Source organism: Clupea harengus, chromosome 21 (assembly GCF_900700415.2).
Source record: "Clupea harengus chromosome 21, Ch_v2.0.2, whole genome shotgun sequence".
Classification (NCBI taxonomy): domain Eukaryota; kingdom Metazoa; phylum Chordata; class Actinopteri; order Clupeiformes; family Clupeidae; genus Clupea; species Clupea harengus.
In genome coordinates, this window is record NC_045172.1 from 3,642,352 (window position 1) to 3,657,092 (window position 14,741).

The 14,741-nt window shown below is 49.9% G+C and overlaps 1 protein-coding gene across 1 annotated transcript in view; it reads left to right on the plus strand.

The window, feature by feature from the left end:
* Positions 1-14,741, plus strand: part of cplane1 (ciliogenesis and planar polarity effector 1) — a 33,300-nt gene that overhangs the window by 17,196 nt on the left and 1,363 nt on the right. The window contains exons 19-49 of the mRNA XM_031559160.2: positions 1-117; positions 434-554; positions 735-844; positions 1,122-1,268; positions 1,497-1,626; positions 1,881-2,196; positions 2,483-3,296; positions 3,527-3,738; positions 3,951-4,090; positions 4,382-4,470; positions 4,649-4,710; positions 5,130-5,192; positions 5,374-5,737; positions 5,944-6,333; positions 6,624-7,190; positions 7,782-7,960; positions 8,177-8,276; positions 8,433-8,481; positions 8,724-8,858; positions 9,378-9,449; positions 9,570-9,676; positions 10,481-10,730; positions 11,033-11,367; positions 11,773-11,863; positions 12,324-12,509; positions 12,897-12,932; positions 13,135-13,168; positions 13,391-13,543; positions 13,841-14,009; positions 14,260-14,315; positions 14,411-14,554. The exon at positions 1-117 is cut by the window's left edge and continues 48 nt beyond it. Coding sequence (XP_031415020.1) covers positions 1-117; positions 434-554; positions 735-844; positions 1,122-1,268; positions 1,497-1,626; positions 1,881-2,196; positions 2,483-3,296; positions 3,527-3,738; positions 3,951-4,090; positions 4,382-4,470; positions 4,649-4,710; positions 5,130-5,192; positions 5,374-5,737; positions 5,944-6,333; positions 6,624-7,190; positions 7,782-7,960; positions 8,177-8,276; positions 8,433-8,481; positions 8,724-8,858; positions 9,378-9,449; positions 9,570-9,676; positions 10,481-10,730; positions 11,033-11,367; positions 11,773-11,863; positions 12,324-12,509; positions 12,897-12,932; positions 13,135-13,168; positions 13,391-13,543; positions 13,841-14,009; positions 14,260-14,315; positions 14,411-14,554 — 5,738 coding nt within the window. The remainder of the gene's footprint in view (positions 118-433; positions 555-734; positions 845-1,121; positions 1,269-1,496; positions 1,627-1,880; positions 2,197-2,482; positions 3,297-3,526; positions 3,739-3,950; positions 4,091-4,381; positions 4,471-4,648; positions 4,711-5,129; positions 5,193-5,373; positions 5,738-5,943; positions 6,334-6,623; positions 7,191-7,781; positions 7,961-8,176; positions 8,277-8,432; positions 8,482-8,723; positions 8,859-9,377; positions 9,450-9,569; positions 9,677-10,480; positions 10,731-11,032; positions 11,368-11,772; positions 11,864-12,323; positions 12,510-12,896; positions 12,933-13,134; positions 13,169-13,390; positions 13,544-13,840; positions 14,010-14,259; positions 14,316-14,410; positions 14,555-14,741) is intronic.

A 14,741-nucleotide genomic window follows, 5' to 3' on the forward strand; every position in this document is an offset into this window, starting at 1 on the left:
CGCGTGTCCGCGGTGGTGCGCAAAGCCCTGCTGCTGCTGCGGGCGGCTCGATGCGCCCTGCCGACTGCGCAGTGGTACATCGGCCGACTGCAGCGCTGCCGGAGGAACTACAGGAAGGTAACAGAGACACATGAGCTAGGGCCTGATGCGCTTTGGAATGAGAGACAAACCCCTCTGTCAGAAATATGAGCCTGTGTACCCCCCTGGGCCTTCTGGTTGCTTTATACTCCCGTAGTATATTTGACTGCTTCATCAAGAAGAGAGGCCATGTGTGTGTGTGTCTGTATCTGTGTGTGTGTCTGTGTCTGTGTGTGTGTCTGTGTCTGTGTCTGTGTGTATATAGTGTGTTTGTGCGATTGTGTGTGTGGAGTCACTGTATTAAGTGTAGGTGTGTTTTGTGCTAAATTCCAGCTGTCTTGTTCGGTTTCTTCAGATCCAAAAGTCTGCTGTGCCAAAAGAGGCCTTGTTGCCAGAGGGCTTGAAGAGATTTCTCACTCGGTCCGGATTCTTGAAGCCAGAGGCTGCCGGAGACCCTATCATAGTTCAAACCTTAAGTAGGTGGAGACACTACCAGAAATTCTCAGATCAGGATGTTATGCAGTGAAAAGCATAACACACCCTGCACATCAATACATGTTCTGTGGCATTTTGGTGAATGTGGATATGACATGATGACATAAATACTGCAGGGTAGTATCTAAGGGCAGAGTTGGCACATTGTTCTTTCTTCCCAGCATGCTTTAGGGAGCTGTGCGGGCTGCTCTGGATGCTTCATGTCCGAGACCAGCTCACTATCTCCTGCAGGAGGTACCAGGCAGCAAGGAATCGTGGGAGAGATGCTGAGGTAAAGTTGTGGAATCTGGTTTAGGTTGATCTGTTTACTATGTATTTTTTATGTACGTTAGTAAGTTACAGTAAGTTACATCTATATGTGTGTGTGCATAATGTTATAAATGGTATGACTGTATAGGTGTTGTCAAACTGAATTGTTGTGTGTGTGTGTGTGTGTGTGTGTGTGTGTGTGTGTGTGTGTGTGTGTGTGTGTGTGTGTGTGTGTGTGTGTGTGTGTGTGTGTGTGTGTGTGTGTGTGTGTGTGTGTGTGTGTGTGTGTGTGTGTGTAGAGGGGCTCCTGTGCTGACCCCGGCCTGTGTGAGGAGGCGGTGCGATGGGCCTGTCGGCTGCTACCCTTCTCCCGCTTCCTCTGTGCTGAGGAGCTGCTGCAGGACCTCCTGCTCAGCCTGCTGGCCCAGCTGCCACCCACAGCCATGGTAACCACCCCAGATGTGTGCTAGCAACCCCCTTTCCACTACCCGCAGAAACTACCCTCACTAGCCTTTCAACCAGCCAACCCATTCGCTCTCTTACTAGCATAGCGCAACTACCTGCTGTACACATTGTAAACAAACTCCATCCCTAGGATTTGCTAGAAGAGACCACTAAGAATGTGTGTATGTGTACATGCTTATACCGTGTGTGTGTGTGTGTGTGTGTTGCAGGTTGCAGAAGTGCTAGTGCGGGCCTTTCCTGAGGAAGAGCAGTCTGTTCGGGTGGCCCTGAGGGAGAAATACTGTACCCTACTGCACACGCTCAGACCTAGCCCTGTGCTCCAGCCTACCAAAACACACGGTGAAGCTCCATCTCTTTTTGCCCATCTACCCTAACCCTTCCTTTATCTAAGCCAGTGGCAGAATGTGTGTGTGTGTGTGGTGGGGGTTCCGGGGGGGGGTTTCACTGACTTCACTTCAGGAGGCCGAGTCTTGCCACCAGTGCTGGGTTTTCAGTCACCACATTGTGACCCCAGTCTATAAGGCTGTTTGGGGTGTAATAGTGTGCAGTATGAAGCTGCTCCCTATCTGAGTCTGTCTTCTCTATTCCTTCAGATGCACAGACGGATGCCAGACAGGAGCAAGAGGGGAGGCAACAGCCACTGATGTCAGCTTTCCTGAAGAAGTGCCAAAAGCAACGTGCACGGTCCCTGTCCCGCGTGGCAAAACACATGGCGCGGGTACAGCTATACCTGTGGGAGCGGGAGGAGGGGGGCGAGGAGCGAGCCGACGTCCTCTCCGCTGGCCAGGATCGCCTCTCCCTGGGGGCCAGCTGCAGCTTCAGCTCCCTGACTGAGACGACCGCGGCCACGCTGACCAGCAACACAGAAGCCAACCTCTACCCGGACCTGCAGGCTGACCCACACCACAGGTGACCTCCTACTGGACGTGTCATAGATGTGTAACATGTAACAGGGCCATTAGAAAAATGCTGAATATTTCAGAGTGCTTTTGTAGACTTGATACAGGCATTTTAAGAGATCATCAGTCATATGGAGTCCAAGTGGTTATTTCACAACATAATGGTATTAGTGCACCTTACAAAACTAACACAGCAGAGGAATTCCCACTATTTACAGACATTTACAGAGCACTCATTGGTATTCACAGGAAAAGGTATTTCTAAATCATAGTAATCTGTTCTCTTGTAAATGCAGCTCTCTGAAGCGAAAGGTGCAGGATGGGTCTGGAGAGGGGAAGATACAGAACGCAGCCTCATGCCCAGAGACTGACGCCAGCAAGCTGCCTGTGGTGGGAAGCTGGGAGTTTGAACTGGAGGATGACGAGTACCCGCGCTTCCTGGAGCTCTTCCTCAGCTATCTGCTGGAGCGCGGCGCAGGCAGGGGCGGCGAGGAGGCGGAGCTCCCTCTGATTGGCTGCTTCTGGGAGCAACTGCAGGAGCGGGAGCTGCACTCGCTCGGCTTCGACGTGCTCACCACCTTCAAGCGGCGCCAGAGGGACCCGCGCGGGAAGAGCGTGGCGCGGACACGTGCCCGCACCGATGTGCCCCAGCCACCCGTCTTCTGGGCCGGACGCTGCTTCCACGCCCAGCAGACTGACTCCCCCGAGCCCGAACGCCCTCCTTCATCCGCATCACGCCCCTCTCTCCCTGCCCAACCGTGCCCCCCCTCCCCAGGACTGTGGGCGGGGAAACAACAAATGGGTGTGTCCTTAGAGCTTAGCCCCTCCCCTAGCTTCACCTCCTTTAAAACCTTCCCCTCCACCCCGTCCGTGGAGCTCCAGCATGAGCTGGACTCGGACCTGGAGGCCCGCTTCCCCACACTGGGCCGTCTGCTGGTGTGGATGTCCCGCTGGGCCGACCGCAGGGTGCTGCTGCGGAGGATGGAGGAGCAGAGAGGAGCTGGGGGTCCGTCCATCAGAGCCAAGGCCTCGGCCCCCGCTGTGCTCACCGCCCTCCTGCTGCTGGAGCGGCGCTACAGCCCCGCCCTGCTGGACGAGACCCACATCAGGGTGAGGATCTCACTCTACCATCACACTGAATTTAGAGTGTTTATTTATCTGTCCATGCCATCCCCCTGTCTATTAACCTCCATTTACTGCCATATGGCCACAATTCTGTGATGCTATTCCCTGATATTATTGCTGTTGCTATTTACTGCGGTGGCCACGGTTGGCTGATTTGACCAAGATATCAGCTACAGTCTCCACCTCCACCTATGCTACTTGTCTCTGTGTCGCAGGTCCCTGAGGTAGAGTTGACTGTGGCTCCTGTGCTGCAGCTCCAGACCTGTACGGGGGAGAGAAAGCGGGAGATGGATGAGGAGAAGGAGAAAGAAAGACAGCGGGGGAGAGAGAGGGAGAGAGAGAGCAGCGTGGACACGGGCTACCCAGGCTCTGTGGGGACGCCCATCACCCTGCCTGACATGGACCTCCAGCAGCCACAGGCCTCTGAGTGAGTACTGAGCTGTGAGGCTGGACATGTGGCCGCTACAAAATGTCCATACTCCACTTAGGAGAGCAGGCAGCAAAGACAGCGGTTTGTTGTTGGGAATTGTAGGTGGTCTTGAGGTGCTAGTCCTGGAATATTTGTGTGTGCGTGTGTGTTTTTATGGTTTTACTGGGTGTTTTGTGTGTGAGTTACAGCTGAAGCACTTTACTTTACAGGGCCTGTGAGCTGCTGGAGCTGCAGTCTGAGAGCGAGGCCTCTAACCTGGGTTCTGTGACCTCTGACCCTGACAGCATTGAGGCAGCACCTAAGCCTCCTGCACAAGGCAGCAGAATGGCTGACGCCTACCTGTCTGAAGGTGAGAGGCCTTCATTAGAGTCCTCCTTTTAAATAAACAAGCACTGAGAAAGAACCAGGCCTGCAAACAGACATCCATTACCTTCCACCCCTCCCTCACTCTTTCACCCCACTGCAATGATGCTTCTGTTGTAGTTGAGTGATATTTGGTGATGTTGAAGTTTTTGCATTGTAAAGGAATGGTATGTGATTGTATCTATGCTACTTGGGCGGTGTTCAGTCTTATCAGTAGCAGCTTGACTTGTCTGTGTTCAGCGATGTAACTGATAGCTGAGACTTCTTGATCTCCCAGCAGAGCACAACTCAGTGGAGGAGTTGGCCTACCCCTCAGCCCAGAGTCCCTCCCCCATGTCCACATGGAAGAGTGGACCCCCAGGCCAGGTAATCTCCACCTGTGTCTGATATTATGAGTAGCCAACGCCTGAGAAACAGCTTCTTCTCTCTTCTGTCCACCATAGTATTCATATTGTACAATACTATTTCCTAATATTGAGTTTTTACATTTTATTGTAACGGTTTACATAGGACAGAACTTATTTATTTACTTATTCATTTGTAGGGTCTAACACTTGCAGACCTGGAGTCCACAGAAAGTGCAGGAAAACCAGCAGCTGTCTCTCAGTGAGTTGTTGTGGTCTCTCACCAAAAAACATCAACAAAAATAAACAACATGCAAAACAGATGGGAACAGTGGAATGTTATTAATGCCTTTTGTTTTTGAAGCATTATTGGATTGCAATTACTGATTTCTGCATCTTTAAACCAGCATGATTGTTTGTGTGATTAAGTGCTAAAATATCAAGTGTGATTCCGCTTCATAAAAGATATTTTGCCATTTTGATAATTTTGCTCTCGTGTGAATCCGAAGTGCACCGTGAGCTAATGAGGTGACTGCTTGGTTGTTTCCATGGTGAGAACGTAAACAATTCTCTAGTCAGTGTACCGGTTACAGTGAGTGGATCACACACTGTTACCATTGTGGGTGAGGTAGGTGTGCCCCCAATGCAGTCTGGGTAAGAAAGTGATCGTATTTGTTACAGCCCTGAGGAGGATTGTCTGTCTGACCACGGGTCTGCCGAGGCTGACGACAAAGCAGTGAACACGTGAGTGTTAAAGTAACAATTAGCAGTTTCCCAAATGGACTCCATTTTCATTTCACCATCCACCATCATCATGACTTCACCGTTTAGAGTGATCTGCAGCATGCAGTTGTTGCCTGTCTTTCTGGTAATCTGTTATGTTGTGTCTAGATAATAAATGCTAATGTGACTGCTCCTGTTCTAGCAGACCCATCTGTAAGGCTGCCGGACCAGCCCCACCACAGCAGGCGGAGCTGTCCCTCCCTGGGGTGCATCCACAACCAGCCCCACCACAGCAGGCAGAGCTGTCCCCCCCTGGGGTGCATCCACAACCAGCCCCACCACAGCACGCAGAGCTGTCACCCCCTGGGGTGCATCCACAACCAGCCCCACCACAGCACGCAGAGCTGTCCCCCCCTGGGGTGCATCCACAACCAGGCCCTCTGGGGAACGGTCTGCCTCCCTGGAGCACGCACCCAGGGATGCCCAACACAAACCCTGCTCCAGACTCGGCAAACGGCAATCCTGTCACCCAGCTGGTACAAGACGAGCTCTTCCGCTTGGTGCAAGTGAGTAGTCAGGACAGGAGGAGAGATGGTCTGTCAATAATGATGATTACTATCATTGTTTAATAATTACTAATATTAATAACTTTAAAGAGAAATGTTAATAACAAAATGCCTTGCTGATCTCCTTGGTGTTATCCATATTACTTATAGCTGACTTATAGCTGTTTTAATATTCTCTCTCTCTGTCCTTCCTGTTCCATCATTAGTTGCAGCAAATCAACTTCATGAGTCTCATGCAAGTAGTGGGGGCTTCCTTTGCAAACCTCCCCTTCTCCCAGGCCAGACTGCCAGTGCCACAGTCTGCTCCACCACCCCAGCTCAACCCTCCTTTTGCCCTCCCCAGCGCCTCTCTGCCCCAGTCCTCCCCTCTCCCCTCTCACCCCTACACTGCTCAGTCCCTCACGGTCTCACAGACCCCTCAGACCCATGCTCCTCAGTCCCAACCAAGTTATCCTCACACCCAACCTAATCCTCCTTCTGGACCCCAGCTTGCTGCAGCTCCATCCCATGTCCCCTTACCCTCAGCTCTCCGTGAGCCAGCTCTCTCTGCTCAGGAGTCACGCCAGGACAACCAGCATTATCCACACAGCCTTCAGGTAAGACCCAGTAAAGATTGGTGCACCCTGACGTGTGTAGACGCGATGCAGAGAAAAGGTTGAAGGTGAAGGTGTTTTGTGTTGTGTTTGAATCCAGGGCTAATAGGGTTGAAGTTTTTCTAAATGTGAACATGTGAACGTGTTGATATGCATGTAAAGTTGAGCTTGTGTAGTGCTGACTGTGAGTAAAGATGAGCACCTACCTATAGAGCTGAAGGGAAGATATGTAACGGGGTTTGAACAAAGTGACTGAGTGTCAGGAGATAATGTTAGGTGTCATCGTCCCACAGGGTATGCAGCCATTGACCATCACCTCAGGCCCAGGGAAGAGCAGACCGTCTGCGTCCATCTCTGCCTCCCAAGGTCTGCTCACCACAGTGGGCGCCTCTGTCACACCCACACTGCCCCCTAGTGGCAGCACACAGAACATCCCCTCACTGATTCCCCTGGAGAGGACCCAGTCCCGCCCAACGGGTCTCCGGCTCCTCCAGCTGCCTCCCCCCCAGCCAGCCCTCTTCCGCTCCCCTCTCCCTGGCCCTGTGAGGGAAGCATGGGTACCCCAGCTCCCAAACCCCCACCAACCCCCTCCTCACAGATGGCCTGAGAAGACTGTTTACACTCCAGAGGTCTCCAGGCAGGACCAAGGCCCCCGTCTCCTCCCCGTTCCCCAGCATGCTGCTTCTGGTCGTGGGCTCCCTCTCCTGCATCTCCGCCCCAGCTGCAGTCTTCCCGCCAGCCTCCCTCTGATTCCCCAGCCAGCCCCAGCCCCAGCTTCCGCACCCCTCCCGAGCCCTGCAGGCATGGGAACCTTCCCCAGGCTTCAGCTGCTGCAGAGGGGACCGGATCCACCCAGCACAGTAGGCATCTGTAGTAAAGACCTTTACAGCTCCAACCATCATAGATCTATGCAGCCCAAGACATTCTAGAGTTTTTATTAAAGCTAGAACTTCGACAGACGTCTATGTCTAATTTAACAGCAGAAGTCAACATAGTTCTTAGAGAACTGTTTTTATTCAATTGTTTTATTTGGATTTATCTGACAGAACAGTTTTAGAATTTTTGACACACGAGTTTGATCAGGTAAATTCATGCTAGTTTTAAAATGTCAGATGTCAGGGTTTGGAGGTTTAAAGCGTTTTCAGTCTTAAGAGCCCGGGTTTAGACTGCTGTCTACATTGTTGCTTTGTTTAACCAGTCAACAAACAGCAACCAGCATTCAAAGCATTCACTTTTCTTTGTGTCACTTCAGTGTTAAGTGTTTTGTTCATAAAAGTACTGTCTACTCCCTAGTTTTATTTTGTTTTGTTATGTCTCTGGCGACATGGACAAAAATGAAAAGACCTTTTCACATCAACAGATTTTACCACTCGATCAATTTTTAAGGAGGTATAGATCAAATACAGCTATAAACCAAGTTGGATGATATTGATTTGTGTTTCTGTGCTAAGGGGCATAGCAGTGTACCCCCCCTGCGTACTCCCCGTCTGATCCCCCTGGAGGAGCTGCTGAGCTGGGCTGCTGGAGGGTCACAGGGCTCTCAGTCGGCCCCGCCACTGCTGAAGGCCTCCATCCCCAGCCACAGCCACAGCCAGAGCCAACCAGTCTGCAGCACTCCCTCCACTCACAGGTGACCGCTCTCTCCCCTACTCCCCTTTCCACCCCCTACCCTCAGTTGCCATAGCTCTGTGGTCCACTGACCAAACAGACCTCTCTTCCACTCAATGCTTGCCGTTTCTATGTTAGCACGGGGAACAGGGAGGAGAGACTGAGTTGGCTCTCATCTGTTGTGTGTTCCCTTGGTTCCCTTCTCTTCTTACTCCTGCCTCCCCTTTCTCCTCCTCAGGCAGAAGAGGAGGGTAGACAAGGAGAAAGAGAAGGAGAAACCCGAGAGGAGAGCGGAGGTGTCTTTCAGGCCTGAGGTCTCCATCATTCCTCCTGCAGAGGTACAGGCAGTAGGAGAGTGTAGGATTTTAATATGAAAGATGTTTTCTTTGTTGTTGTTTTTTAAGAAGATATATAATGATATGCACTGAATGATTAAAAACAGCTTGTGATGAGTTCTTGAGATCTCTCGATATTAACTTTTTTATTTCCCTCAGCCTGAGATGGCGGCTCCAGTTACAGGAGATGGATTTGTTTTGCCTCTGGGTAAGTCAGTGGATCTATCTATCAATGCAACAACACCATAAGACAGGAAATGTGTGTGTGTGTGTGTGTGTGTGTGTGTGTGTGTGTGTGTGTGTGTGTGTGTCTGTGGTGTCTGTGGTGTCTGTGTGTGTGTGTGAGGAAGGGAAAAATAACTTACTCTCCTAATCCTATAATCGTTTCTCTATTTTACTGACTTGCATGTTTTCTTCCCCTGCCTGATGTGTGTCCATTGTGTCCACCAGGCTCATGTGACTCCATGCTGAGTGGGCATCGGCTCCTGCAGGCTTCCATCACCACCACTGCAGAGCTCCACGCCTTCGCCTCCACTCAGAAACGGCCCCCAGAGCTGCAGGACGCAGGCACCAACACAGAGTCAGGTGAGGGCTCCCATCCACAAACTCCCATGGTATGGCAGTCACTGAAACAACCATTGTGTTCTAACCAGGGCAAAAGGACAGTTGGCAAGGAGGCTTATTTGTAGGCACCTATGGGCTCTCGGGAAGGTTCTTCGCATTTGTGTGTGTGTGGGTGTGTTTGTGTCAGAAATATGAGCCTGTGTACCCCCCTGGGCCTTCTGTTTGCTTCATACTCCCCTAGTATATTTGTCTGCTTCATCAAGCAGAGAGGCCCTTTGTGTGTGTGGTGTGTGTGTGTGTGTGTTTGTGTGTGTGTGTGTGTGTGTGTGTTTTGTGTCTGTGTGTGTGTGATGTCTGAATGTGTTGTAGGGCTCAAGGGCTCTTTTTACATTCAGTATTGTACTTGATGTTTAATTCCCCACGGCCGGTGCCCACTGGGTGTAATGCCCACAGCCTTGGCATCTCTCGCTCTGAGCTCTGCCAGCCGATTCACTGTACTGACATCATGGTGTATGTGTTTGAACTGTCTCCCCCTAACAGCTCCTCCGTTTCTCAGAGATAAATCCACCTCTGCCCAGCAGTCTCCTCCTGCCCCCAGTGCAGCGCCACAGCGTGAGTTGTTATGCATCAGGAAGAGTTATACAGTCCTACAGTTATATTCTGGTTTATTAAAGGCTGAGTAAGACTTAAATGTGTGTGTGTGTGTGTGTGTGTGTGTGTCTGCGTCTGCAGCTGAGAGAGGCGACATGCTACATGCTGCATGTCTGCCTCCTGAGCTTTTCCTGGACCTGCGGTTCCCTAAAGAAGATGGCAGCCCACGCACCAACGGTTTTGCACAGGTGCTGTAAAGACCCACAAACTCCACAACAAACTTGGTCTTTGTCTGTCTGTCTGTGTCTATATACCAACCTGTCCTTCTGTCTGCCTCTCTGTCTGTGTCTATATACCAACCTGTCCTTCTGTCTGCCTCTCTGTCTGTGTCTATATACCAACCTGTCTTTCTGTCTGCCTCCCTCTCTGTAAACCTATTGGTCTGTCTGCCTGTCTGTTAGTTGTCGGGCAGGTTCAGAAGGGGGGTTCCTCAAAAGCCCTGTAATGCATAAGCCTTTTTGCAAAGGTAGTTCATTCAGCAACCAACATTTACATATCCATGTAAGTGGTTCTTCAGTTCCTATTGTGTTCACTGAACATGCACTTTGGGAATAATCATATCCCTCCAGTGCTGTGGAATCTAGTTTCCAATGGCAGCTGAATGGCGTATTCTCCCAATGAGTACTTACTGAGTCTTTCATTGCTGAATGAAATAACAAGCCTCACGACATGACTCTTGCATCCATGATGAATAATTCAAATGGCACCTATGCTGCAGGGCTATTCTAGAAATCACCCCGTGCTGTAATGAGTAACACAACCCTCACAGAGCAGTAGATCTCCTCCTGTCACATGTTCACTGGCACCTCTCTATCAGTCTGTGTGATCAGGATAAAAGCCTGGTCACTTACCTTTGCGTAATACCCTCTGCAATTTCCACTGGTAATACAATCAATCCATCTTATCTAATGTATTCATTCATTCATTCATTCATTCATTCATTCATTCATTCATTCATCCATCTATCTCCATCTATGCATGTCCTCTTTAAGGATGTTGAGGGGAGACGGTTCATTAATGTCATCGATCTGGAGGATGAAACTCTGCTCCAGGAGCTGCCCCCACGCCAGCCCCCTGCCACCACCGCGCCCTCTGCCACCACCGCGCCCCCCAGCCCACCCACCTCAGCACAGCTCCACCTACTGGCAGCCTCAGTGACCAACGCCACACACACCCCGCTGTTCCCGCCCTCACCACCCCAAGAGGGGCAGGCGAAGGAACAGGAGCCCGAGGAGTTGTTAGGTATTCCTCCCCTATAAAGTGCATGTGCACACCTGGATACAAATGTAATGCTAACAAAAAGATGACTGAGAATCCCATGCTTTGATCATCTGCTGTCTGAAGTCTGACAGATTGAGACATATTCAAGTGCAGATGAAATTGTAAGTAACATTGATTGGGGGAAAAAAGCAATAATGAAGTATGCAATTTAGCAATGTGTCATTTTGTTAGCTTAATAGCGATATTGCACCTATTTATTGCCTACTTATTTTACCGTCACCTTTGGAAAGTACAGTAGTTTTACGGTAGTATTTGTGTTCTAGGATATGCCAGAGCCTGGGAGCCTGAAGAAGAGAACCCTTCACTCCGTGCCGCGCCCTCTGACCCCCCTGAGGGCCTCGCTGCGGCCCGTGCCCGTCAGGAGACTCCTTCTCCCGCGGTGCTGGCTGCAGTGGAGGAGATCGGGGGAGACGCGCTCACGCGTAGCCTGTTAGACGCGCCGCTGTGGAGCCCTACCCTGCTGGCCCGCAGCCAATCGTCTTCGTCTCAGGTGTCTGTCCGGCAGGTGTCCGCCCGCCTGTCCGAGATGGACGCGCAGCTGGCTGCCTTGCAGAGCATCGCTGACCACATGGACCAGGAGTTCGCCAACACACGTCTGGTAATTACCGACAGTTTGGCCCTCCTCTTTCTCCGTGTTACTGATTTCATACGACTTGATCTGTCACTTTTTTGTCTTTCTGTCTCGTCACCACCCATCTTTTTCTCTCCATCTTATGCCTCTAAAATTTATTTTAGCGCAAGTCTAGTTGTTGTAAGGGTTCCCCTCTGTACAAATCACATTACATGGAGAAAAAACATGTAGTTGTAGTAAATATTGTTATGCTGAAATAAATGATATAACGCGTTTATTTACATACCTTGACGTCCTAGCATCTTAAATGTTAACATTAAAAGTCTTTGAAACCCATAGTGTGTGTGTCTCCCTCTCTCTCCTCTTCCCTGCCCTACGTGTATCTCTGATGTGTTGCTAAGTTAGAGTGTGGTTGTGGTCTGTTTCCTCTAGCTGGTGAGGACCATAGACAATCTGAGCCCCGGCTTCCTGACCCATGCTGAGGAGCAGCCGCACTCAAGTCCATTGGCAGTCACCCAAGCAGGTGAGTCATACCTGCTCCCAGTATCGCTAACACGGGTAACACACACCAGTCACTCCACACACAATACCTGAACAGTTATGTGGGTCATGTCCACCAATGGGTATCAACATATCATTTCATTCATATCCGAGTACCATACTTTAAATCACTAAAGCACATTATATATATATATTATATTTTATATATATATTATATTCTTTTTATTTATTTATATATATATATATATATAGAGAGAGAGAGAATGTATATATATATATATAGTTACTCAGTTAAGAGGAGAGACTGATTCTTCAACCTGTGTCACTTGCCTATACTCTAGCTTACACCCTTTGGGATGGTATTTGCCAAGCTGCCTGGAAATCGAGAAGCCATGCCTTATTTGACTCGAGCTTTCTTTTGTCTCTCTAAAATGACAATAAATCAACCTAAAACTCCTTCCTTTCTCTGCCCCTGTGAGCAGTGAAGAGTCTGGTGCGGGTGGCACGGCCTGCCCTGGAGCTGACAGATGTGCTGGAGGAAGAAGAAGAGATTCTATCTGGCAGCCCAGCTGCTGTTAGTCGTCCAGCCACGAGGAGGCAGTCCACTCTTTCCTCACATCGTGGCACCTCAAGGACCTCTGTCCACCGACAGCATGCGCCCTCTCCCGGTACCTCTCACACACTGTCACACATCTTCTCCCGGTACCTCTCACACACTGTCACACATCTTCTCCCGGTGACTCTCATACACTGTCACCTCTCTCCTCACCTGTTACACCATGGCCTATGAAAAAGAAGCAGAACTGGTCAGTGTGTAATTGTGGGTGCCCAGATCTACATTTACGGCCAGATATGTTGCAGAGTCACTGGAAATTAAAATCCACAAGCAGCATGCCAGTGATCATAGATGATTGAGCAAGTCATGGTGGGCTTTATAAGACCCCAGTCCATCATCTAATATGAGAATGGCATAGTGCTAACAATCTAAACACCTCATCTGTCACCTTATTGGAGCCCCGCGGTTAACATGATTCTCTCTGTGTTTTCATTTCCAGCGATCATGGAGTTTTCAATGTGGGAAACCAGCCAGGGTAAGAGACTGCTCCCCCACTGATCTCACACACTGCTCTGTGTTACCCTACACCACAGAGGCTAATACGTAACTGTACACCCCCTGACCTGGAGACCGCAATTACACATAGATTTCCAGGCTCAGAATTAGGGGCACATAAGACTTACTGATTGCTACAGTTATGTATATGCCTTTTTTAACATTGGGGCCTTCTTTTGCAGATTTTACAGGAACTACAGAAGACCAGTCGGGGAGGTAACTATTTGACACTGTCCCAGCATGCTGCCAAAATGCTTCTCAAAACAGCAATGTAATATGGTTTAATGTTTTCTCATGACTTGTATTTCTCGCTTATCTTACTTCCCCCTTTCCTCCATGGCCCACATTATCTCTCTCCCTTCTTGTCCTGTACCCTCTACTCTCTCTCTCCTCCCCCTCCTCTCTCTGTTCATGTCCTCTTCCCCCTCCTCCCCTTAGCAGACAGGCACAGGATAGTCTGGGTCTGAGCAGTCTGAGCGGTCTGAGCGGTCTGAGCGATGTGGCAGACATCTTAAGAGAGCTGGTGCGGGATGGAGACCTGTCCCCCACTGGTCTGGGTCTGTCCCACACCCAAGCAGCCAGGCTGAACAGGTGAGGGCCAACGCACCAGGCCATGACCACATTCAACTGAAATAAATTGGCTTCAACGGCACAAATTGAAATTAGGATTAGGAAAGGGGAAAGGAAAGATAGTTTTGTTATAAACACTTTGCAGAAGTATGGTGACTATGGTCATGGTGTGTGAGATGGCAAGAGCTTGTATGACTGTGCGATTGATTCTGAGGCTTATATCAGTAGTTTATATTGTTCTTCAAAGACAATCGTGAGTATATGAATATGTCAGTAAGTGTGTCTGTGTGTGTGTCTGTGTGTGTGTTTGTGTGTCAGGTCGTCACCAAGCCAGCAGCCCCCGCGGAGCCACCGGTCGGAGCAGGAGCGGCGTGAAGTGAGGGCCTGGATGAGGAGGAAGCAGCGGGAGAGGCTGGTGGAGTACCGGCGCCAGAAAGAGGAGAGGAGGGCAGAGGAGCGCAGGCCCTTCGCCTCCGCTGCCCAGCAGGTGAGCACCGCGCGGGATGCCCGTTGTCGTGGAAATCCCAGAGGAATTAGGGGGGGAAAGGATGGATTGTGGAAGATATTTGAACGTAATAAGTGTTTGTTTGGACTGGAATGAAGTCATAACATTTGGTTAAGTGTGTTTTCAGCTGACTTGAAAATACTGTGTCTTTTAGAACTTTTCTAAAAAGTTATAACATTAATGTGCTTGTAACATCACTCGCCACTTCTGTCCACCTCTGTTTCTTTTACAGAAACCAAGTTCCAGAGATGTCAGCATTATTCAGAAGATCAAAGAGGAAAAGGACAAGTGAGTGTGCACTTGTGCAGTTCACCATTTTTTTATTGACACAGTGTTTTATCAGACACACACAGACGGTATCTGTTCTGTCTATGGTTCCACAGGACAGCTCTACTGGAGCATCATACCCAGAGAGCTTCTGAGGCCTACAGCCTGATGTCAGACCTGCTGACCACCCCACTTCCTGTACCCACTGTCATGCCACGCCCGAAGTCCACAAGCCCTGCTTCAGCCAGGATCAGCATCAGGTCAGCTCCACATCTGTAGAATCCTCAACTCAGATTATGGCATCTGGCTGGAGTGTTTACTGCCTGATCAGGTGCCTCCAACCTTTAGTGAGGGTTTTCCAGCAAGCACTGGACTGAATAGGAATGTGTCATTGCCTTTTTACTTTGAAATTCCTCTCATCTAAAGGCCCTGGTTGACCTGGATTTG